This window comes from Geotrypetes seraphini, chromosome 4 (assembly GCF_902459505.1).
Source record: "Geotrypetes seraphini chromosome 4, aGeoSer1.1, whole genome shotgun sequence".
NCBI lineage: Eukaryota > Metazoa > Chordata > Amphibia > Gymnophiona > Dermophiidae > Geotrypetes > Geotrypetes seraphini.
This window is the reverse complement of record NC_047087.1, coordinates 50097292-50117304: the sequence shown is the minus strand read 5'-3', so window position 1 is coordinate 50117304 and position 20013 is coordinate 50097292. Positions and strand designations below refer to the sequence as shown.

General features: G+C 38.5%; 1 protein-coding gene and 1 long non-coding RNA gene across 6 annotated transcripts in view; one reads left to right on the top strand and one right to left on the bottom strand.

Annotated features, from left to right (window-relative positions):
* Positions 1 to 20013, bottom strand: part of PHKB (phosphorylase kinase regulatory subunit beta) — a 379505-nt gene that overhangs the window by 23666 nt on the left and 335826 nt on the right. For all 5 annotated transcript variants that reach the window (XM_033940814.1, XM_033940811.1, XM_033940816.1 and 2 more), the window contains 2 exons: positions 18839 to 19041; positions 348 to 482 (listed from right to left, as the gene is read on the bottom strand). In XM_033940814.1, the coding sequence (XP_033796705.1) occupies positions 348 to 482; positions 18839 to 19041 (338 nt within the window). The remainder of the gene's footprint in view (positions 1 to 347; positions 483 to 18838; positions 19042 to 20013) is intronic.
* Positions 1 to 20013, top strand: part of LOC117358924 — a 63599-nt gene that overhangs the window by 42340 nt on the left and 1246 nt on the right. The window lies entirely within an intron of this gene.

Below are 20013 nucleotides of genomic sequence, written 5' to 3'. Positions count from 1 at the left end.
TCTCCTGGGGGTAAGCAACATGGAATCTTACTACTTTTTAGGATTGTAACACTAATTTTTTGTTTGTTTAAAAATTATGAATATCTTCCTACAGTTCTGATAGCAGATTTGTTTTCAACCTGATAGAAATGTCCTAAAATCAAAGGTTGGGTAAAATTGCTCTGAATAGATCAATCTATTCCATTCCTTCCACTATCATCTGTGTTCAGTTCTCTCTTTCTGAGCCTTTGCAGACAGCACGGCTTAGTGTACAAACTACCTGTTGCAAAAAAAATTATGTACAGAAGTCTGGTGTATTTCTAAAGCCCATGTGGATGCCAGAAAGGGAGGTAGTTGGCTCCTCTTACCTCCCTTGCTGCTGAGGCTGAAGAATATCCAGCAGAAGCTGTTTAACTTCACTGGGCGACAGCTGGTACAGGTCCCGGGCTGGCATGTCCCCTGCACGGATCTTCAGCTCATACTTCATAGCATGGATAATCCATCTGAAACATAAAGTGAAACATCAGTTAATTTTTTTTAAAATCCTGCTTTGATACAGTAATTCTGGAGAAAGGGGCAACACTCATTTAATAGATAAATCTTAAGACAAATTAACATGAATAATGCTTACTGAAAAGTAAAACATGAGTTTGATCCTGGAAAGCAATAAAACCACAACTGCAAAACTACAGAATACCGCATCCCTGCAACATATGAACAAACCTTATCTTTTTATGTTTTCTTATAAATAAAATTCCAGGAAGCTGTTCTAACTATAGTAACACTACAAAGATATAGGGGCCTGTGGTAGAATATGGCCTTAGCACATGCTTATGTGGATCATAAGGGTAAAATGATTGAGTTTTCTGGTTTTTTAATCAATGGCCATGTGCTAATTAGAACATGGCCATTAATGAATGAGACCCTATTGCCACAGATTGCCTATTTTGTAGGCAGTAAGTGTCTGATTTTAGAAACGCGTGTCCCAATTGCAGCCAATCGAGATGCATGTTTAAAAAAAACAAAAACAAAGTGTCCGAGACAGGATGCCTACATTGTAGGTCTCTGTAGCTTGTTTATGGAAACGTATACCCATGCTTAAGCATGCCCAAGGCAGAGCGTGGGCGAGGTTTCACCAAGAAGTGGCATTGGGTGCACAAAAGCATTGATATGCATCTCCATAGATGCGAGATAGACGCCTTAAATATAGGCCTGCAAAATGCTGTCTGTCCAGGAGTGTAGACAAGATTCTGAATAGGACACCAATGCGTGATTGACATGCAATTGGCAGCTGCTTCTTAGGCAGCCACCGATATCGGCGTCTTATACAGAATTAGGCCCTAAGAGCTCACATGCTAGCCATGTACAATATTTTTATTACGCCATCAGCCACCCTTATCCAGCCATTCAACATTAAATTTTCATCTACGCTGACAATATTCTTTTGATATATCCATGTTCACCTTCCACCCTGACTTGTCTCCCTTACAATATTGTCTTACAGCTCTCGCATCATGGTTGACTAACCACCAGCTTGTCCTCAATCCTGAAAAAACAGCATGTTGGATTACAAGTTCTCTCCCTCCTCCATCTCTAAACCCAATATTATTTGATCGGCCAATTCAAACAGTGCCTTCATTCTGTTACCTAGGGGTTATGTTTGATTATCAACTGTCTTTTACTGAACATGTCTCATTTACTATCAAATCAGGATTTTTTGCACTATGTCAATTACATCCACATTGTTCATTTCTTGACTTTTACCTCTTTCCATACACTTATACATGCTTTTATTGCATCCAAATTAGGCTATTGCAACTCTCTCTATTCTGGATTAATTAGTTTTCAGTTGAAACATTTACAGATTCTTCAAAATACGGCTTTATGTCTTCTTCACCATGCACAACATTACAATAAACTAACCCTGCTATTCTTACAATTCCACTGGTTACTTGTCCAATACCATTTTATCTTTATAATTCTGTGTTTAGTTCACAAAACACTACACTGTGGTCACCCCTTTTATTTTTCTAGGTTGCTCATTCCCTACACTGCTTCACATCAGTTGAGGTCCATCGACATAAACAGTCTGGTTCTTCCAGGTCCACATCTAGCACATTTTGAATCAACTAGAAAAGCTGCATTCTATTTTTTAGCCCCAAAATCTTGGCATGACTTTTGTTCGCACATCTTTTTGGAACCCAGTTTTGCAAAATTTAAAATTCTGTTAACTTTCTTTTTCAGAAGACATTTGGTCCTATATCTACCTGACCATGCATTCCTTTCCTGAGTTCTCCTTTGTTCTCTTACTCCTGCATAGTCAGAGGCTGGGGAACATTTGTGGTGGTGGGGGACAGTGATTCTTACAAGAGATTTGTAGTTGTAGCATTAATTTAGCTGTTTTAATGAGTTTGGTTTTTAAAAAAAAAAAAAATCCTATTTTGCTGTAAATGTGACTCTTTCATATAATATTTCGGAGTTCCTTTCCTAATTTTATATTTTTAAATTCTATTACAAAACCAAAGTACAAAAGGAAGAACATCTTGCCCAGTGAAACAAATAAATGCAGGAGAAAGGCAAGACAGATGTCCAATCAAACCAAAACAAGCTTTATTAATCCAGGTGTGACAAACTTATGATTCCAGTATGACAATCTAGTGGTCCCAACAAGGATCCTAGTTTCAGCACTATAAACTGCCTTCTTCAGGGGACAAAACAACTGATAGCTGAATATAATAAAGCATGCCGTTTGGTGGAAAAAGGTCAAATAATCGCCAGCTAAGAACAGTTGTGCAATAAAATGGTTCATAGTCTCTCAAAACAACCGCTTGTGAAACAAGAGTGACAAGCGGTTGTCTTGAGAGACTACAAAGTGTTTTATTGCACAGCTGTTTTTAGCTGGCGATTAACAGTCACTCGGCAAACACAATACCTGCTGGCTGGATTTAAATACCCAGTTCCAATAATGCTGAAAGTACAAAAGGAAAAAGAAGAAACTGCTTTATTTCCCCATAAAAAGGTAGCTGTGGCGGCGTTCCCATTTTCTCCAGTTGCATACTGTTTCCTTGTATTTTGTTGTTGATCCGCTTTGTATTATTTAAATAAAAAATATTTAAACATAAAAGGCAGCTACGTATGATGGGTTACCACAAGTTGAAATTTAAACTTTCCATATAGAATATTAATTTTTGGAGGAAAGGTGGGAGAGGGGAGATATGACGGAGACATTTAAATTCAATAGGCAAAAAAACTCCACAAATTTCAAATGTAATTTTTCAAAATAGGAAAAAACCACCACTGTGCACAGGGAACCAAGAAAAATATACAGGCCTATGATACAGAACTGGACTGGCTAAAAAAACTCATTGGGTTGCCATCTGTATATTGTTGATAGTTGAGGCTTTTTCTCCACTGAGTATAAATGGTTTTTCATGCAGTATTCCCACCACTCGGCTAATAACATTTTGACTGTATATTGAATTCATATTTTGTTATTGCAATTAGTATTCTTAGGAGACATTTAAATACCTACATGGCATAAATGCACATGAGGCAAGTCTCTTTCAACGGAAAGGACACTCCAGAGTGAGAGTGCATGGGATGAAGTTAAGAGGTGACAGGAATAATCTAAGGAAATATTTTTTTACAGAAATGATGGTAGTTTCCTGGAATAGTCTCCCGGTAGAGGTGGTGAATGACTGTGTCTGAATTCAAGAAAAAGTGTGACAGACACGTGGGATCTCTTAGATTGAGGAGGAGATAGTGGATGCTATGGATGGACAGACTGGAAGGGCCGTTTTGGCTTTTATGTTTCTATTTTTATAATTCAATATGTTTGATGGATCAAATAACTGAGTCCCTTAAAATACATTATTATTGTGTTACCCAGTTTGTTAACTTCTCTAATTTCTGATACCATTTCGGCATCTGTCCGTTCATTCTGGTCCGGTGAATGGTAGTACACTCCTATCACTATCCTTTTCTCCCTTACACATAGAATTTCTACTCATAGGGATTCCAAGGTGTGTTTCTGCTCCTGTAGAATTTTCAGTCCATTCGATTCAAGGTCCTCCTTAACATATAATGCTACATCTCCACCAATTTGATCCACCCTATCACCTCATTATAGCTTGTACCCCAATATGACAGTATCTCATTTGCTTATCTTCCTTCCATCAGGTCTCAGAGATGCCTTTTATATCTATCTTTTCATTTCGTGCAATATATTCTAACTCTCCCATCTTGTTTTGGCATTTGCATACAGACATTTCAAACAATTATCTATTTACAATTTGCTCAGCTGTTGGCATGGATAATTTTCAATCTTTAAAATCAGCTTGCTCAGTATTTAAGGAAACCTAGTCTACAGTGGCCTCTATTGCAATCTCACTATCACGATGCTCTGTCTTCCCTTTTACGATGATACCTTGTCCCAAATCATGTTCTTTTGAGTGACTGTTGGTCAAAACATAATGCAGTTTTGTACCTGGACACCGTTGAAAAGACCATGAATGGTGCCTAAGGAAAAAAGCAGCCTCTAATCCATACATGTGTACATAGCAATTTTAGAAAGCTGCCATTTACACATGGAGATCAACATTACACAAGAGATTTCAAGGGGGCTTAGTATGGGCAGGGACTGAGCGGGGCAAATATTTGCATATGTATTCCCCATTCCACAAAAGGAATACAAGTCTGTAGGGAAAAATATCCCCATTGGCATTTACATCAGTTAAAAGCCAAATTGATTTTAAAAAATTACTTATTTTGCTTAGGGCTTTATATGAGGGATCCAAATAGTAATTCTCCTTAATCCTTCATTGTTTATTTCCACCTCCAAACTGAAAACAAAATAAAGGGTGTGGTTATCAATGTGGGCTAGCATTAAGATGTATGACTTTTTTCCTAACTTTTTAAGCAAAGAGACCTAGTTATTAATAATATGTTTTAATAGTAGCCCACTCCCGTGAGGTAGCTGTTGGGTTTGTGACTTTCATTTTATCCATGTGTTTCTATGATGGTTGGTCCCTCTGTGTGTGCACTCCTGTTTGGTATTTTAGGAAACAGGAAGCTACAGTAAACAGCAGTTCAGTTTTTGTCAATATAGTTCTATTTATAATTTTGAGTTCACCTAATCTGAATTTGGTGAGAGTTTGTGTGTGAATGACTAACATGAGATATTCTGCTATCACATAATTTCAGTTCTGTTTTCACAATATGAAATATATTACAAATATTAACTCTGAATTTTTAGCCCATCTTTTCAAATACTGGTTAAGCCTACTTACATCATTAGTATCGAAGTACAGTAAGTCACTATCCCAATAAGCTCTTATGTGCCCAATTCAATAAAGAGCACTAAAACTTAGCTAAGTGCCAATTCTATAATGGCAATATCACACTTAGTTGCTGTTATAGAATACTAGCATAAATCTAGGCATGAACACTTATGCCATGTCAAGGGCTTGTGTAAAAGTTCACACCTAAATACTGTGTGCTTGTTGTCTGCTGCCATGGCCCATTATATTAATATGGGTGTGATGGCAGATAGTTCAAGCTATGTATCAGTAAAAAGGGGCCCATTTTGGTAATTTCTGTACCATATTTGCAGAGGGGGGTATATGTGTGTGTTTATATACAATGTATACCTCAACTGAAATCTGTGTCCAATACAAGTTTGTGAACAGTGGCTGTATGCAGAAAAATTGTGAGGTCTCTTTGTATATTTGGGTTCAGTGGACTGTATGACTTAGGGATAGTGTGTGGGTTTTTTGACCAGAGTAGGTTTTTTTTTTTCTCCTACTTGTGGGTTGTTTTTTTTCCCCATAGTGGGGCCAGTAAGAATAATGACTTGTTCTGAAGGAATGCTGTCTCACTGCTGGAGTCAGTGTGCTGTGGATTTTAGGCCCATTTCTTTAAGATTGATGATTTTCTGCATACAGCCACCATTCACAAATTTGAATTGGTCACAGATTTCAGTTGAGGTGTATATTTTATAAAGTGTCCTTTCCTCTTTTTTTTTTTTGGTTAAATATGAATTATATGTTTTATGTGTGTATATGTACACACACACAAAAAGCGTACATACATGAACCTATATCTATGAGGCCCTCTTACTAACTCGTAAAATTTGCAGTTACTGTGGCTTAACATGGGACTATATTGTACAGCAGCTGCAAATTTAAGATAATGTGGCACCTGAAATGGCAAATGCTGAGAGTGCCCCCAGTAGTTGCTGCACTAAATTTACACGGGCTAACCACAAATATGCTGATTAACACATGGTATTTGCAGCATCCTAATCAGAAAACATCTGCCATGCCCATTCTTTCCCACAACATATACTCCCAACCTCACAGGAACTGCAAAAATACAGCAAAGCTCCTTAAAGGGGTTGTGTGGCAGCAGTTCCCATATGTAAACCGTGTGTTAAATAAATGCTTTTAATAGAGTTTAGTGAAAGGGTCCATATACATATACGCATCTATATATGTATATGGGTATGTGCTTATTAAAAAATATAGAAACAGATATATTGATAGCTACACACACACACACATGATCATTATATACAGTATATAATACTCAGCTGATAAAGAGTCCTTATAAAAACCAAGAAGCTGCAGTGAGAACTGAATATGGCAACACTGTTTGGTTCCCGATAAAACGTAGTGTCTTGTCACTTTACCTGTTCAATCTTTACGTATGTAGATAGATAGATACACACACAAAGCTTACATCTCTACGCCTTAGGCCCCTCCCTAGTGCATCCTGGAGGAGAAGGCCCAGTTTGGAAGAGGCGGGCCAGCTGGCTGGAGGAAGTAGGCATCCCTCTGATCAGCCATCTAATTAAAGGTACGGGCGAGAGGGGTCCGAGGCAGGTGGGAGTGTTGTGATGCAGCAGGATAGAATGGGCATCTCTTCCACTGCTGGGGGGAGGGGGATTCGCTTGGCAACAGGAGAGAGTGAGCATCTCTCCCGCTGCACAGGAGGGAGGGGGTTGTTGTGTGGCTGCGGGAGAGAATGGGCACCTCTCCCGCAGCAGGGAAGGTATTGTGTGGCAGCGGGAGAGAGTGGGTATCTCTCCTGCTGCAGGGGTGGGAGGGTGGGATCGCTTCTCAAAATGGCTTTTCTAGCAGTCTCCAACACTGCCATGTTGGGATTTTAAACAGCGCAGTCACTGTACTGGCACTCCCGGACCAGTCACTGATTTTTGTCGCCAAAAGCCAACGCCGCTCTTGGAGAATGGCTCGGCGATTTTAAAGAATCTACTGGAGTGCTCATTTTAATGTTGAAGAGCACATTTGCATGTCAGTGTCACAGACTGCTAGAAACCTCGCTTTCATAATCCGCCGCTAAAATGCGTGCAGGCTAAACTGTCGGAAAACAGTTTAGCGATGGCGTTAAAGTTTTGAGAATCTGGGCCTGAGACTATTTTCTCATCTTGAGTCTAGGCGAAAAGGCTTTAAAGTCTATAGTTTCATCAGGTTAAGGTGCTTCAATGCTTTCATGCTGAATTTTTAGTCTTCCACATTTGGAGGGTGGGCTATACTCCAGTTTGAGATGTTTCTATCCTCACCTATCCTTACTAATAATTATTATTACCATTTGTGAAAATGAGGTGAAGTGCACAGTACTAAAATCAAATTATATTTGCAGCATGTAACAAAATATTACATTAGGAAAGAAGTGGAAAATTGGTAATCTGGCATGGAATGAAATCATCTGCTCTGTGGAGCTCAGCTGGATTGTGCCACCTGATCTTTAACCCTACCTATCGCATACACACGAGTCTGCATTCACTGTTTAATTAATCTTAATATGATTGTACAACTGTCACAAACTAAATTTTGCACAGTAACCTGTGCCTGATTCAAATTCATGTCTGGAAAATGTTAATTCCATAGCATTATTTTATCAAAAATAAAAAGGAAGATTTGTATTGGATAATGATTGAATTTGCACCCTTATATAATTTAAATTGACCATCCAGATGGCATATGAAATTTAATGCGAACAAGTACAAAGTGATGCACATTGGGAAGAGTAATCCAAATCATAGTTACTTTATGTTAGAAGCTCCACTTTAGGAGTCAGCGCCCAAGAAAATGACCTAGGTGTCACTGTGGACAATATGCCGAAATCTTTTCTTTGAAAGAGTCTGGGAATATTGATGTTTGAGTACCTGAATAATTTTATGTAAACAGAACGGTATACAGAAAACTGAATAAATTAGGCTGACCTAGGATGGCTATTCTTATTTTATATTATGAGGTTCTAACAAAGGCAAAAGTAATCCAAATGTTTTTAAGGAAACAGAATACAGAGAGTAAAAATGGCAAATTATCTCTTTCAACTGTTAAGTAGGATGTAGATACAAAACAAAAACACAACTTTGAAACTTCTGTATACAAATACTAGAAGTCTAAAACATAAGATGTGAAAGTTAGTATATAACATTAACACCCCCCTCCCCCTTTTATGAAGCTGTGGCAGTATTAGCTCCGATACTCATAGGAATTCTATGAGCGTTGGAGCTAATACCACCGTGGTCGGTAAGAAAAAAGTCTAACACAGTTTCGTAAAAGGGGGGTGGACGGTGGGGGTAAATGAAGAGGTCGATATAAACGGCAACTGATACCTGATGGAAGGAAAATAAGTTGGTGGAAGGGTGGGCCATTTTAAATGTCTGTCAACACTGTTCCATCTGTGAAATAATGAATGGTCTGAGTTTATTAATCCTCAAGATGGTCACAAATATTTACTGTATCAATATACTTTTTACACTTCAACTGGAACAATTTGCTTTTAGAACATAAGCATTGCCATACTAGGACAGATCAAATGTCCATTAAGCCCAGAATCTTGTTTCCAACCATGGCCAGTCCAGATTATTTCTGTAAAATCCATACGTCATTATTAAGGTAGACCTGGGGTAAGCAGCCTGGAATCTTGCCACTCATTAGAATTTTGTCAGAAATTTGTGACCTCGATTGGCTGCTCTTAGAAGCAGGATACTGTGCTAGCCAGATCTTCGGTATGACCCAGTATGGCGATTCTTACGTTACAGTTTAAAACCAAATTTACCTAAATGAGTATGGAAGCGTTTGAATTCAAGTATGCCGCAGTTATGAGAAAAAATACTGTACATTCAAATATACTTAACTCTAAGAGAGAAACGATGTATGCACACAAAAAGGGAAATACAATTAAGTAAAAATAAAAAAATCAACTCACCAAGATTAGCAACAGAGTGGACATGTCGGACGGAGTGGAAAATATAATTAGAGATCTGTGAAGGTTAGAATGGTCTGAAGTGCAGAGTGATGCATTTGGGAGTGAAAATCCAAAGGAGATGTATATATTAAGGGGTGAGAAACGGTTCATAGACAACGGCGCGAAAGACAAAGGCGCGCCCGGACAATTGAGCGCAGCGCGGAGGTGCGCGCCACTCAAAATGACTGTTTTAGGGGCTCCGACGGGGGTTTTTGTTGGGGAACCCCCCCCACTTTACTTAATAGACATCGCGCTGGCGTTATGGGGGGTTTGGGGGGTTGTAACCCTCAACATTTTACTGTAAACTTAACTTTTTCCCTAAAAACAGGGAAAAAGTGAAGTTTTCAGTAAAATGTGGGGGGTTACAACCCCCCAAACCCCCCACAACGCGGCGTGATGTCTATTAAGTAAAGTGGGGGGGTTCCCCCCCACGCCCCCCCCATCGGAGCCCTAAAAACAGTAATTTTGAGTGGTGTGCGTCTCCGCGCTGCGCTCAATTGTCTGGACGCGCCTTTGTCCCGGCACACTTTTGACCTGACACCGTGAGAAACTGATAAGCACGGACCAGGAGAGGGACCTTGGCATGATAATGTCTGTGGATCTCAAAGATACAAAACAATGTGACAAATCGGTGGCTGTAGCCAGAATGATGCTGGGCTGCAAAGAGAGAGAGAGAGGGAGGAATTGCCAGCAGAAAAAGAAAGGCATTAATGCCCCTGTACAAGATGTTGGTGAGGCCCCACCTGGAATACTGTGTTCATTTCTGGAGGCCGTATCTTGTTAAGGATTTAAGAAGACTTGAAGTTGTCCAGAGGAAGATGATGAAAATGGTATCTGGATTGCACCAAGAGACATGTGAGAAGAGGCTTGAATGCCTGAATACGATGCAGGCATTTAAATACTGAAAGGGTATTAATATACAAACAAATCCCTTAAAAAGGTGTCGGATTGTGCAGGAGTGGAGCTTAAGCCCCAGCAGTGAAGCCAATGTCAGATGGACTTCTACAGCCTGGGTCCATTATGTGGTAAGATGGGTTGGTATAGGCTGGAGTTAGCTTGGATGGCGACTCCAGCGATGGGGTAGACTAGATGGTCTACACAGGCCTTTATCTGCCGCAATCTACTATGTTAAACCTATAGTTAAATTTAGATGCCCTGTACTATTAATTGGCCACATGAAGTGGTAGTTTTTAAAATATATATTTTAACTCGTGTCCCTCCTGCTTTAAAGAACAATTTAGAATGTCTATATTCTTATGCACAACCACATAGGCGATTAGTCAAATATGCAAGGGAGGAGTTTGCAGGCCCTTTCCAAAACAATAAACCAGGTACAAAAACTAAGAAAGGGTTTATTTGATTATTTCAACTATCAAAAACTACTGAGATAGAGACTATATCTAAATCAATTTTAAAAAATAGTAGTTTAACCATATGAATGTCAGAACATTAAAATAGTAGCCACATTTTGTTGTTGTTAGTTTCAGGTACTTCTCATCTCAGGCTGTGAAAGAGCACTTTAAACTGGCAACTGGTACTGCCATAGCAAACTGAGTCCACCACCCACTTGGACAGAATGAGAGTAATGTGATATAATGACTTTTAGCTAATCTGGAACCTGAAGCCTATCATGGCCAAGGCACATGACAAGCGAATGAAATGAAAAAGTGAAACAATGGGACGGGTGGAAGATTAGCTCATTTTATTTCCTAAGCTAGCTTGTTTATAGCTAACAACACACAACTGAATCTCTTAAGATAAATTGCATCACTGCGGTCCTGCATTACTGCCAGTCATGGATATTCTTATTCTCAATATAATACTGAATTAATTCTGAAATAAAACTCCAGCATGATTTACCATTCACTGACTAGGAGTTAAAATATCTATGAGAAAACTAGTTGCATGCATCAGAAGCTGGACTTTACTTTTCACAGGGATATAGATCAACCAGTAGGTTAATGATGTAGCCGAATGACTGTAATATGACTTTTCATGCATACTGTATGATACTATAATCTTAAAACCAGGGAAAATTATATTCTCTCCTAACAATAAAATAAATCAAAAGGTCACAGAGGCACTATCAATCACCAAAATTAAAATGAGCTTTAATGGAGCAATTTTCTATGTGCCTGCAAAGCTTGCAGGGCTGGGGTTCTTGGTATTTGATATTCAAGGACATGAAAAAATTCATCCACCAGGGATCTTTCTGGACTCCTGCAAATATGGGCCCCAAATGCAGCCAATAGGAGATACCATTGCACTAAGGCTATATCTCTAGAGACTCTAAGAAGCAGTTGGCTTATGCCAGGAATCAAACAGGTCCTTCCACATGGCAGCATACAGAACTGATGCTAAGCCAGCTCCAGTTTCTGTTTCCTACGTCAGTAATGTGCAAGACTGAGGGACACTGTCTTCTGCATAGTGTAACTGGATATTGAAATAATGGTAGGGTTAAACCAAGCAGGCTCATCTCTCTCACACTGCACTTGGCAGAACCACAAGAAAAGTCTACAGAAATAAATCTCTGTTAAGATCATCACTGAGTGGTATGCAGGGAGAAGAGCACAGTAACTGATTGTCAACTTAGACCATCAGTTTCTTAAGTTCTCTTGGAGAAAGAAATGCTATTGGTTTCTTCATATAAGAAAACAGTGTGCTATCTTCTTTGAAAATTGGCTTGCTGATTCATTGATATATGTCAGACATCAGTGAAAAGCTATTTACAGACAGAGCCTTTTCTGACTGTAATTGCTTATGGGAGTTGTTCTGACAGAGGGGAAAGCGAAGATGAAACATAGCTGATAAAACAAACCTTTAGAGATCTCTTCTACTAAAACTTGACTGACATAGCGTGGTGGACAGAAGCTGATTGGAGGTCTTTACAGTAATAGGCCTGTCAAGCACATGATCTATTTCAACATGAAAGCCAGAACACAAATCAATAATGAGACTCCAAATCAAATCATTATCAGAATGGAATGCTATTTCTGTGAAAAGGTTAATTTTGCTCACTGGAGTGGGTGATAACAGTGAAATTGAAGAAATTGAATGTATGGGATTAACCTTGAGAGAAGGAAGAAAAGAAGCACATTCTGATTGATTTAAATATGATTGGAGAGTGGGTAATGTGAATAAGGGGGGAAAATTAGATAAAAGGCATTTGCTACAAGAATGGAAACCAAACACGATTAAAACCACAGTCAGCAAAGAATATTATTGCTGCCTATTGGAATGGCATAAAAAGGGTGGCCATGCCCTCCTGTGCCTACAGACTGTGTCTAAAACTATTCAGTTCTTGTTGTTCACATATTCTATCTCACTTCTTTCCTGCCCCAAGGTGCTTGAATTTATTTTATGCAATGTCTGGTTCTCCAAAAGAAAGCATAATGCTAATCATATTTCTAATGTGCAAGTTGCTATTTTCTGGTGGACTAGCAAAATTTTGCCTCTCCATTTGTATTCCCCTTCCATTACATCTATAAAGATGGGCATGCAATCTTGTACAAGTTCCTGTGCTGAGAAAGAGCTTTTACCAATTGTCTCTATTAGCAAGCAAGTTATTTCCTTTAGTCCTCATACATGGATGAGGACTGAAATTATTTATCTCAATTGAAGAAAGATCAAATAATATAATTTTATTTTGACATCCAGACAGCAGGCAGTGACACAACCAGCCAGAGATCTGATGGCAGCAGTTACTCCTTTGGAAGAAGCCATATAATTATTCACTGTAATAAGTTATATGAAGCCATCTACATAATATTAAATTGACAGGTATACCACTGTGTAAAGTGCTATATATGATCAAAAGCGAGGGATTCCATCTGCTGCTATTTAAAATCAAACCTATCCACACAATATTATGCAGGTAGTTATTTCTCTATCTTGTATTTATGGATATTACAAAGAGATCACATAAAAATCAAAATATGCATGTTAATAAATTAATAAATCCATAAATGGTGACAGCCCAGCCTACTTGAACAACCGCCTAATCCAAACTACCACAACCAGACACAGGAGACCCCAGACACCATTCACATACCCTCCAATCAGAGACAAACGGAAAAAACTGTATGATGGCCTTCTAGCCACACAGGCAGCAAAACTAGACCACCAACTCTCCAATCTACTAATCGCGACAAAACTTTCGGAAAAGAAATAAAAACCCTGCTATTCAAGAAATCCATGAAGACTAACTAACACCGTATGAAACATTTCAATCCTCTGAAGCAACCTGCTCTATTCTGTAATACCTCTGGACATATCCAGAAATCCTTTCTGTAATCTGCTTTGAACCGCAAGGTAATGGCGGAATAAAAATTACTAATGTAATGTAAATAACTGACCTTTTTGAGGTTGATATAGATTAGCCATGAGAAACAAATTTGCATGACAATTGAGTGCACTTTTGTTTTTAAAACTCATGCATTTAAAAAATGTTTCTAATGCAGTTAGCAAATGGCAAGCAAATGCATTGTTGGTATGCTAAAAATGTAGATAAAAATATTTATTGAAAGATATCATAAATTAAATACTTTTTTAGGCACAAAGTTAAGCTAAATTGGTAGTAAAGACCCTAATGTAATTACTATTTTTAACATCAGTAGTTAGAGCTGTAAGTAACACACATCATTAACCATACTGAACTGCAAAACCTAGAGGCTCTCTGGCACAGGCCAAGCCTGCTAGACCAGATATCCTCTTCACTAGGATCCTTCCTACTTACAATACCTGCCAACACACTCTCCATCAACCTAACTGCCTTTAGCCATTCACTAACCCACTTCTCACTCACTTAAATGTCCTGGTGCTTACAGTCTTCAGTGTGAAAATTCAGCTGATTTTAACTAAGCACATACTTTTTTTTTTTTTTTTAAAGTGACTGATACTGAAAACAGGAGCCGCCAGAGGCTTGTAAGGAGATGAATTGTTAGATTGGTAGGGATAGTTTGGTAGATCAGATGGATTAATAGGCAGGTGGGAGGGGGGGGGGGGAGAGGCAGATAGGTATGCTTGGATATACCAGGACAGAATACTTCTGACTCAGAGGACTCATGACAGAAGGTTTTGGGTCAGAAACCTAGTGCTTAGCCCAGATTATTTTTTTAACCTGGAAATTTAACACTTGGAGAAAAAGTAAAGTCCAGTCACATTTTAGGATATAGTATTAGTCTATAGTGCTGTGCAAATGTGGTCCCACAGCCAGCAGCTCCTGGATGCAGTTGGGCACCCTGGATCAAGAAGACCTAAGTTCTGGACACATGCACCCAGGAAATGGCTGCTGTGAGTTCCCTTGGTCTCACGAGACTACAGCGGGAACTCAAGGCAGCCATTTTTGTAGATGGCTCTGCACAGGGCAGGAGCGTAGGATGACCGCTCCTGCCTCACTTCACCGCTAGACCACTAAGTAAGTGTGGAGAGGTCTGAAAGGCAGGAGGGAGTGGGTCATAAGCACATATAAGAATTGCCTCTGCCGAGTCAGACCATAGGTCCATCATGCCCAGCAGTCTGCTCCCGCGGGTCAGAGTCAGTCCTAAGCAAGAGAACCTACTAGATTGTCATCAATATGGTTTTAGAACCAGATATAGTGTTGAGTCTTTGATGGTTTCCATGATGGATGAGTTGAGAAGAGGAATTGATAAAAATAAAACCTTTTGTATGGTATCACTGGATGTGTCATCGGCTTTAAGGTGTCATTAGGTACTTTGTCTAAAATGGAGATAGGAGGTTCTGCCATTGATTGGTTTGTTTCCTATTTTCAAGACAGATCTATGCAAGTGATAAGCAATGAATGCATTTTTACGAAGATTGGGGGGGGGGTACTGTGAGATTCTGCGCTGTCTGCATTTTTGTTTAATCTTTATCTGGCAGGGTCATTGGGTAACTTATTTCATAAGTTAGGTATTAGTTATCGTCTGTATGCTGATGATGTACAATTTTTCTTTCCTCTGTCAGATTGGCAAAGTGAGCTGAAGGATAAATTGACATATTTGCATGCAATTAATGACTGGATGATGTGCCATAGACTAGTTTTTGAATCTTGCAAAAATGGAGTTGATGTTGGTAGGAAGGGCTGAAGATCTATTATGGCCAGAAGTTGTTGAGGTAGATAGAATGGGTGCTTACAATGCGAAAGAAAATGAAAGTTTTAGGATAGATTCTCTTTTATCCCTGAAAGATCAGGTTTTTATCTGTCAGTAAATCTGTTTTCTTTCATATTTAGCTTTTGAGTAGATTAAAACCAATGCTGTCCCCATGTTGGATTGCAAAGATTGGATTATTGTAATGCACTATATTTGGGTATGTCGTCATCCAAATGTAGATCTTTACAAGTGGTTCAGAACACTGTGGCATGTTTAATCTTTGGTGGGAGTAAATTAGGGCCTGTTACACCATTACTATGAAAATTACATTGGCTACCTTTTAAGTCTCAAGTAGTGTTTAAGGTGTTGGTATTGATTTTTCAAGCAATTCACTGAGGGATACCACGGTATCTTTCACATGATATGACATTACATCATTCCTGTTGATCCTTAAGATTGGAGAACATGATGTGTTTATCTGTTGATGAGTTACAGCATGTGAGGTTTCCTAGTACCAGAGCTATGGCTATTTCGGTGGCAGGGGTGACACTTTGAAATAATATCTAATTGTACAATTGAGAATGAATAATAACTTTCAGAGTTTTAAAAATTATTAAAAACATCTCTTTTTATAGAAGCCTTTTAAGTGGTTAAGAAGCAGTGATTGAAGGAATGAAGTGATTAATGGAAATATTATCTGTATATTATTTTGTTTTATACTGTTATTTTATCTTAAGTATACATTTGGTTTTTTGGGTTTTTTTGTAATCCGCTTAGATATAAGCAGAATATAAGATTTTTAAATAAATAAACTTACTTCACTTCTGATCGAGGAATTCAATTTCCAGTCTTAAAAAATCCAGGTTAGTTACTGGGATATCCACATTGGGGACTCCATGTGAGAGACCCTCTCTCAAAGGAACCCTAATCCTAATTTTGGTGCATATTTTGCTCACATGTTTTTGTGAAATAAAGGCATTATTAAATTGTGGTTGAATGTAACTTATAAGATATTTTGCACATCTTAATACATCAGTCTCTTAATTCATCAGTATGCTGGGATGATCCTAATGAACTAATTTTTCAATAGCTGGAGAGGAAGAAGTTGAGGTGGAAAAGCAATGTATGACCTGTATTAGGCACAGCAGAGTACGAGGAAAAGAAACTGCAGCAATGAATTCTAAACTGTAGTTTTGCAAATAAAACTTAAATGTTAATGAATCAACTCTTATACCACTTCAGAAAATGAAATGTTACCGAACTGACATGTTTATCCTTGGTGGCAAAGTAATTTATATTTCTGTTCTAAAACATAATGCACTTTCATGACAAATACATTCAAGGCATCTTTCTGAAATAAATTAGGTTTGGTGTAATGAATGGGAAGTCAAAGAGGCTGCAGATCACAGAGAACAAACTAGCTGAGCAAGCACTATGTTTCAGATTCTTTACAAACAGTGATGTATTTCCTTATTAAAAGAATGCTGTACAAAGACACTCCTTTTGGCCACCCAGGTGAATGGTTCTAAATTCCAGTCCTTGGAAACCACTGGCAAGTCTGGTTTTCAGGATGTTCACAATGAACATGCAAGACAAATATATGCATAAACTTACAGTATGCAAATATATCTCATGTGGCACACAAGCTCCCAGAACCTGTGTGGTGCAGTGGTTAGAGCTACAGCCTCAAAACCCTAAGGTTGTGGGTTCAAATTCCATGCTGCTCCTTGTGACCCTGGGCAAGTCCTTAATCCCCCATTGCCCCAGGTACATTAGATAGTGTGAGCCAGCCAGGACAGATAGGGAAAACTGCTTGAGTACCTGAATGTACACCACATAGGTTACAAGTGGTATATAAATACTATAAATAAACAAACAAGCAAATAACCTATTTAAAATGTATGTTTCCAATGCTGATTATCTTCTGCTCTTTGGTTGCTTATATTTGTATCCTACACTGATCACGTACGGTCTTTAGATAACCCTGTTAACCACATTGAACTTCATGGTGTATCACGGTATACAAATAAAATTTTATGTTATGTTATTTGGTTGTCTTGTCTGAATGTTTATGCAAGAAGCGTAGAAAGATTGTTCCTGGCCCGCTTCACCGCTAGACCACCAGGCTTTAAAAGTAAGGCGTGGAGAGGTCCAGGAGGTGGGGGTGGTTCAGAGTCAGTCCTAAAGTTATTCGTAAATTTTTCTTATTCGTGAGAGGGGAGTGTATTTAGGTTGACATAATTTGGGTGTGGATCTCAGATAGTCATATGAACTAATTAGTCAATTAGGTGCTATCAATTATTGAAGTAAATAAGCACTAATGGAAGATTAGGTTTCTACCTTCCATATGCTAGGTGTTCAATCCCAACCCGCTATCAGGGAATTGCAGAAATCCAACAGTTTTCTGAGCACATGCAACTCCCCCTTAGACTGAAAGTGCAACAATTATACACTCAATAATATCAAATAACAACACTTAAATTCTTGTAAACATCTGAAACAAATTACCCTATCCCCTCCCTTCCCTTTCCCTCCCTCCCTACCTTCCTGGATGTGTATAGAAATCTAAGTAAATCCAGGAACTAAGGATTTAATCATTCTATTGCTTAATAAATGCCTCCAATGGACTCCAAATCTCTTTGAAACTCTTACTATTTCCAGATTGTTCCACTATCATCCTTTCATATCTACAGTATAAACAAAGTGTTTCCCACCAAAAAGAAAAATTCAACCTACCCCAATTTTTCCAGTTTCTAGTTATTAATTGCATGGCCACCTCAGTCATAATAATAAGAAGTCTAGTTTGATATTTGTCAATTGGACTATTAAGTTTCAACAGTGTCCCAAATAAAACTACGTCCTATTGAAAATGGACCTCTAAGTGCACACACATCATTTAGAGAATAGCACAAGAGTGCTCAGCTAAGTGTACGTGTACATGTATCTGCATAAGTTCTAGCATTCTATAAATTTATGTGTGCAATTGAAATTCAAATGCCATGTTATAGAGCAGGGGTTCTCAACCCAGTCCTCGGGACACACCAAGCCAGTTAGGTTTTCAGGTACTCACAAAAAATATGCATGAGATAAATTTGTATGCCTTGAAGGCAATGCATGCAAATTTTAACTCGTGCATATTCATTGTAGATATCCTGAAAACAGACTGGCTTGGTATGTCCCAAGGGCTGGGTTGAGAACCTGTTATATAATGAGGATCCTTTTCATTTGCATATTTTTGTATGAGGTTACAAAATTTTATAAAAGCTCTTTGTGTGTGTAAAACACACGTTACGCTCTGAAAAATCTTTACAAAATTACTCCATTAATGTGCATCTCTGAGTTGAACCCTGGTATGAACACACAGATTTTATATTTACTTGTGTTTTGGTATATTTGACAATTAGCACCTAGCAAAAGACTAGGCTATAGATGAATACAGTCATTCCTTTTTTAAACCACTACAGGATGACAAACAAAGGCATCATACTAACCCAATTCGTATTTTTAGCATGCCACTGAAAAGCTCAGGAGAGTTTGAGATGATCCAGCCAATATGAATGACAAGTTCTTGCTGTAAAACAGCTTCTCGCTCGTCATGGGGGCTGCACTTGTTGTAGATGATGTCCTTAATTACTCCTGGAGACAATGGGTTTGAAATAACCTCTTCTTCATGGCCAAAAACCCCAATGGTTACCTATAAGATATTGTAAATAACCAGGATTTTTAAAAAATCTAGAATACTGAAAATTGTAGGTCTTAATGAATTAATTTTATACAATGGCTCATGACAACACTTCAGTAACAAAAAGAAAAACTATTGAAGATTACTTATTACATGCAGTCATTATTATCATATGGGTCATCACCACAGTCATTAGAATGCAGATATCTTAAATATTTAGGTGTTTTCTTCTAGTTTTTTTTTGTTATTTTTTGATGTGCTATCTATTTACTTTTTTTATATAGAGGGCTCCTTTTATCAAGCTGCCGGTAGGGGTTTAACGCGCGGAATTCTGCGCATTAAACCACCTGCCGCGCTAGTCGCTAATGCCTCCATTGATGCGGTGCTAGTTTTTTGGCTTGCTGCGGGGGTTAGCGCGTGATGAAATGTCTAACGCGCTAACCCCACTAGCACATCTTGATAAAAGGAGCCCACAGTCTTTTCAGCTCATTACTGAAGACTACAAAGTCTGGAACTTTATGTTATAGTGTCAGCCTCCCTTTCTTCCCCCTACGCTCCCACTTCCCCCTCACCAAATATCAGTCACAAACATTCTAAAGCTCATTCTGTGATTTGATTATCCTCGGATATAATATAAACTGAGACCAAGTAGTACCTTGTTAACAACTGAAATCTATCAGCTTGTTATTTCTATTTAACAGTTCATGCAAAGAAGATAACATTTGAAAAATGTTCTTCCAATAGACAGCGGAGTCATTGGGTTGCAGCTGCATTTTACAGGTCTCTGCACAATAAGGGCAATTCTGTAAGCGAGTGCCAAACTATAGTTGCACCTATTCTATAAGAACAATGGGGAGAGGATCAATGTAGACTACCATTAAGACATTATCAGTAACTGGGAATCATTGAATAAAATGGGATCTGTGCTACAACAGCACAAGTATGTGGTAACGTAACATGTCTTAAAGTTTGACCACACTGATA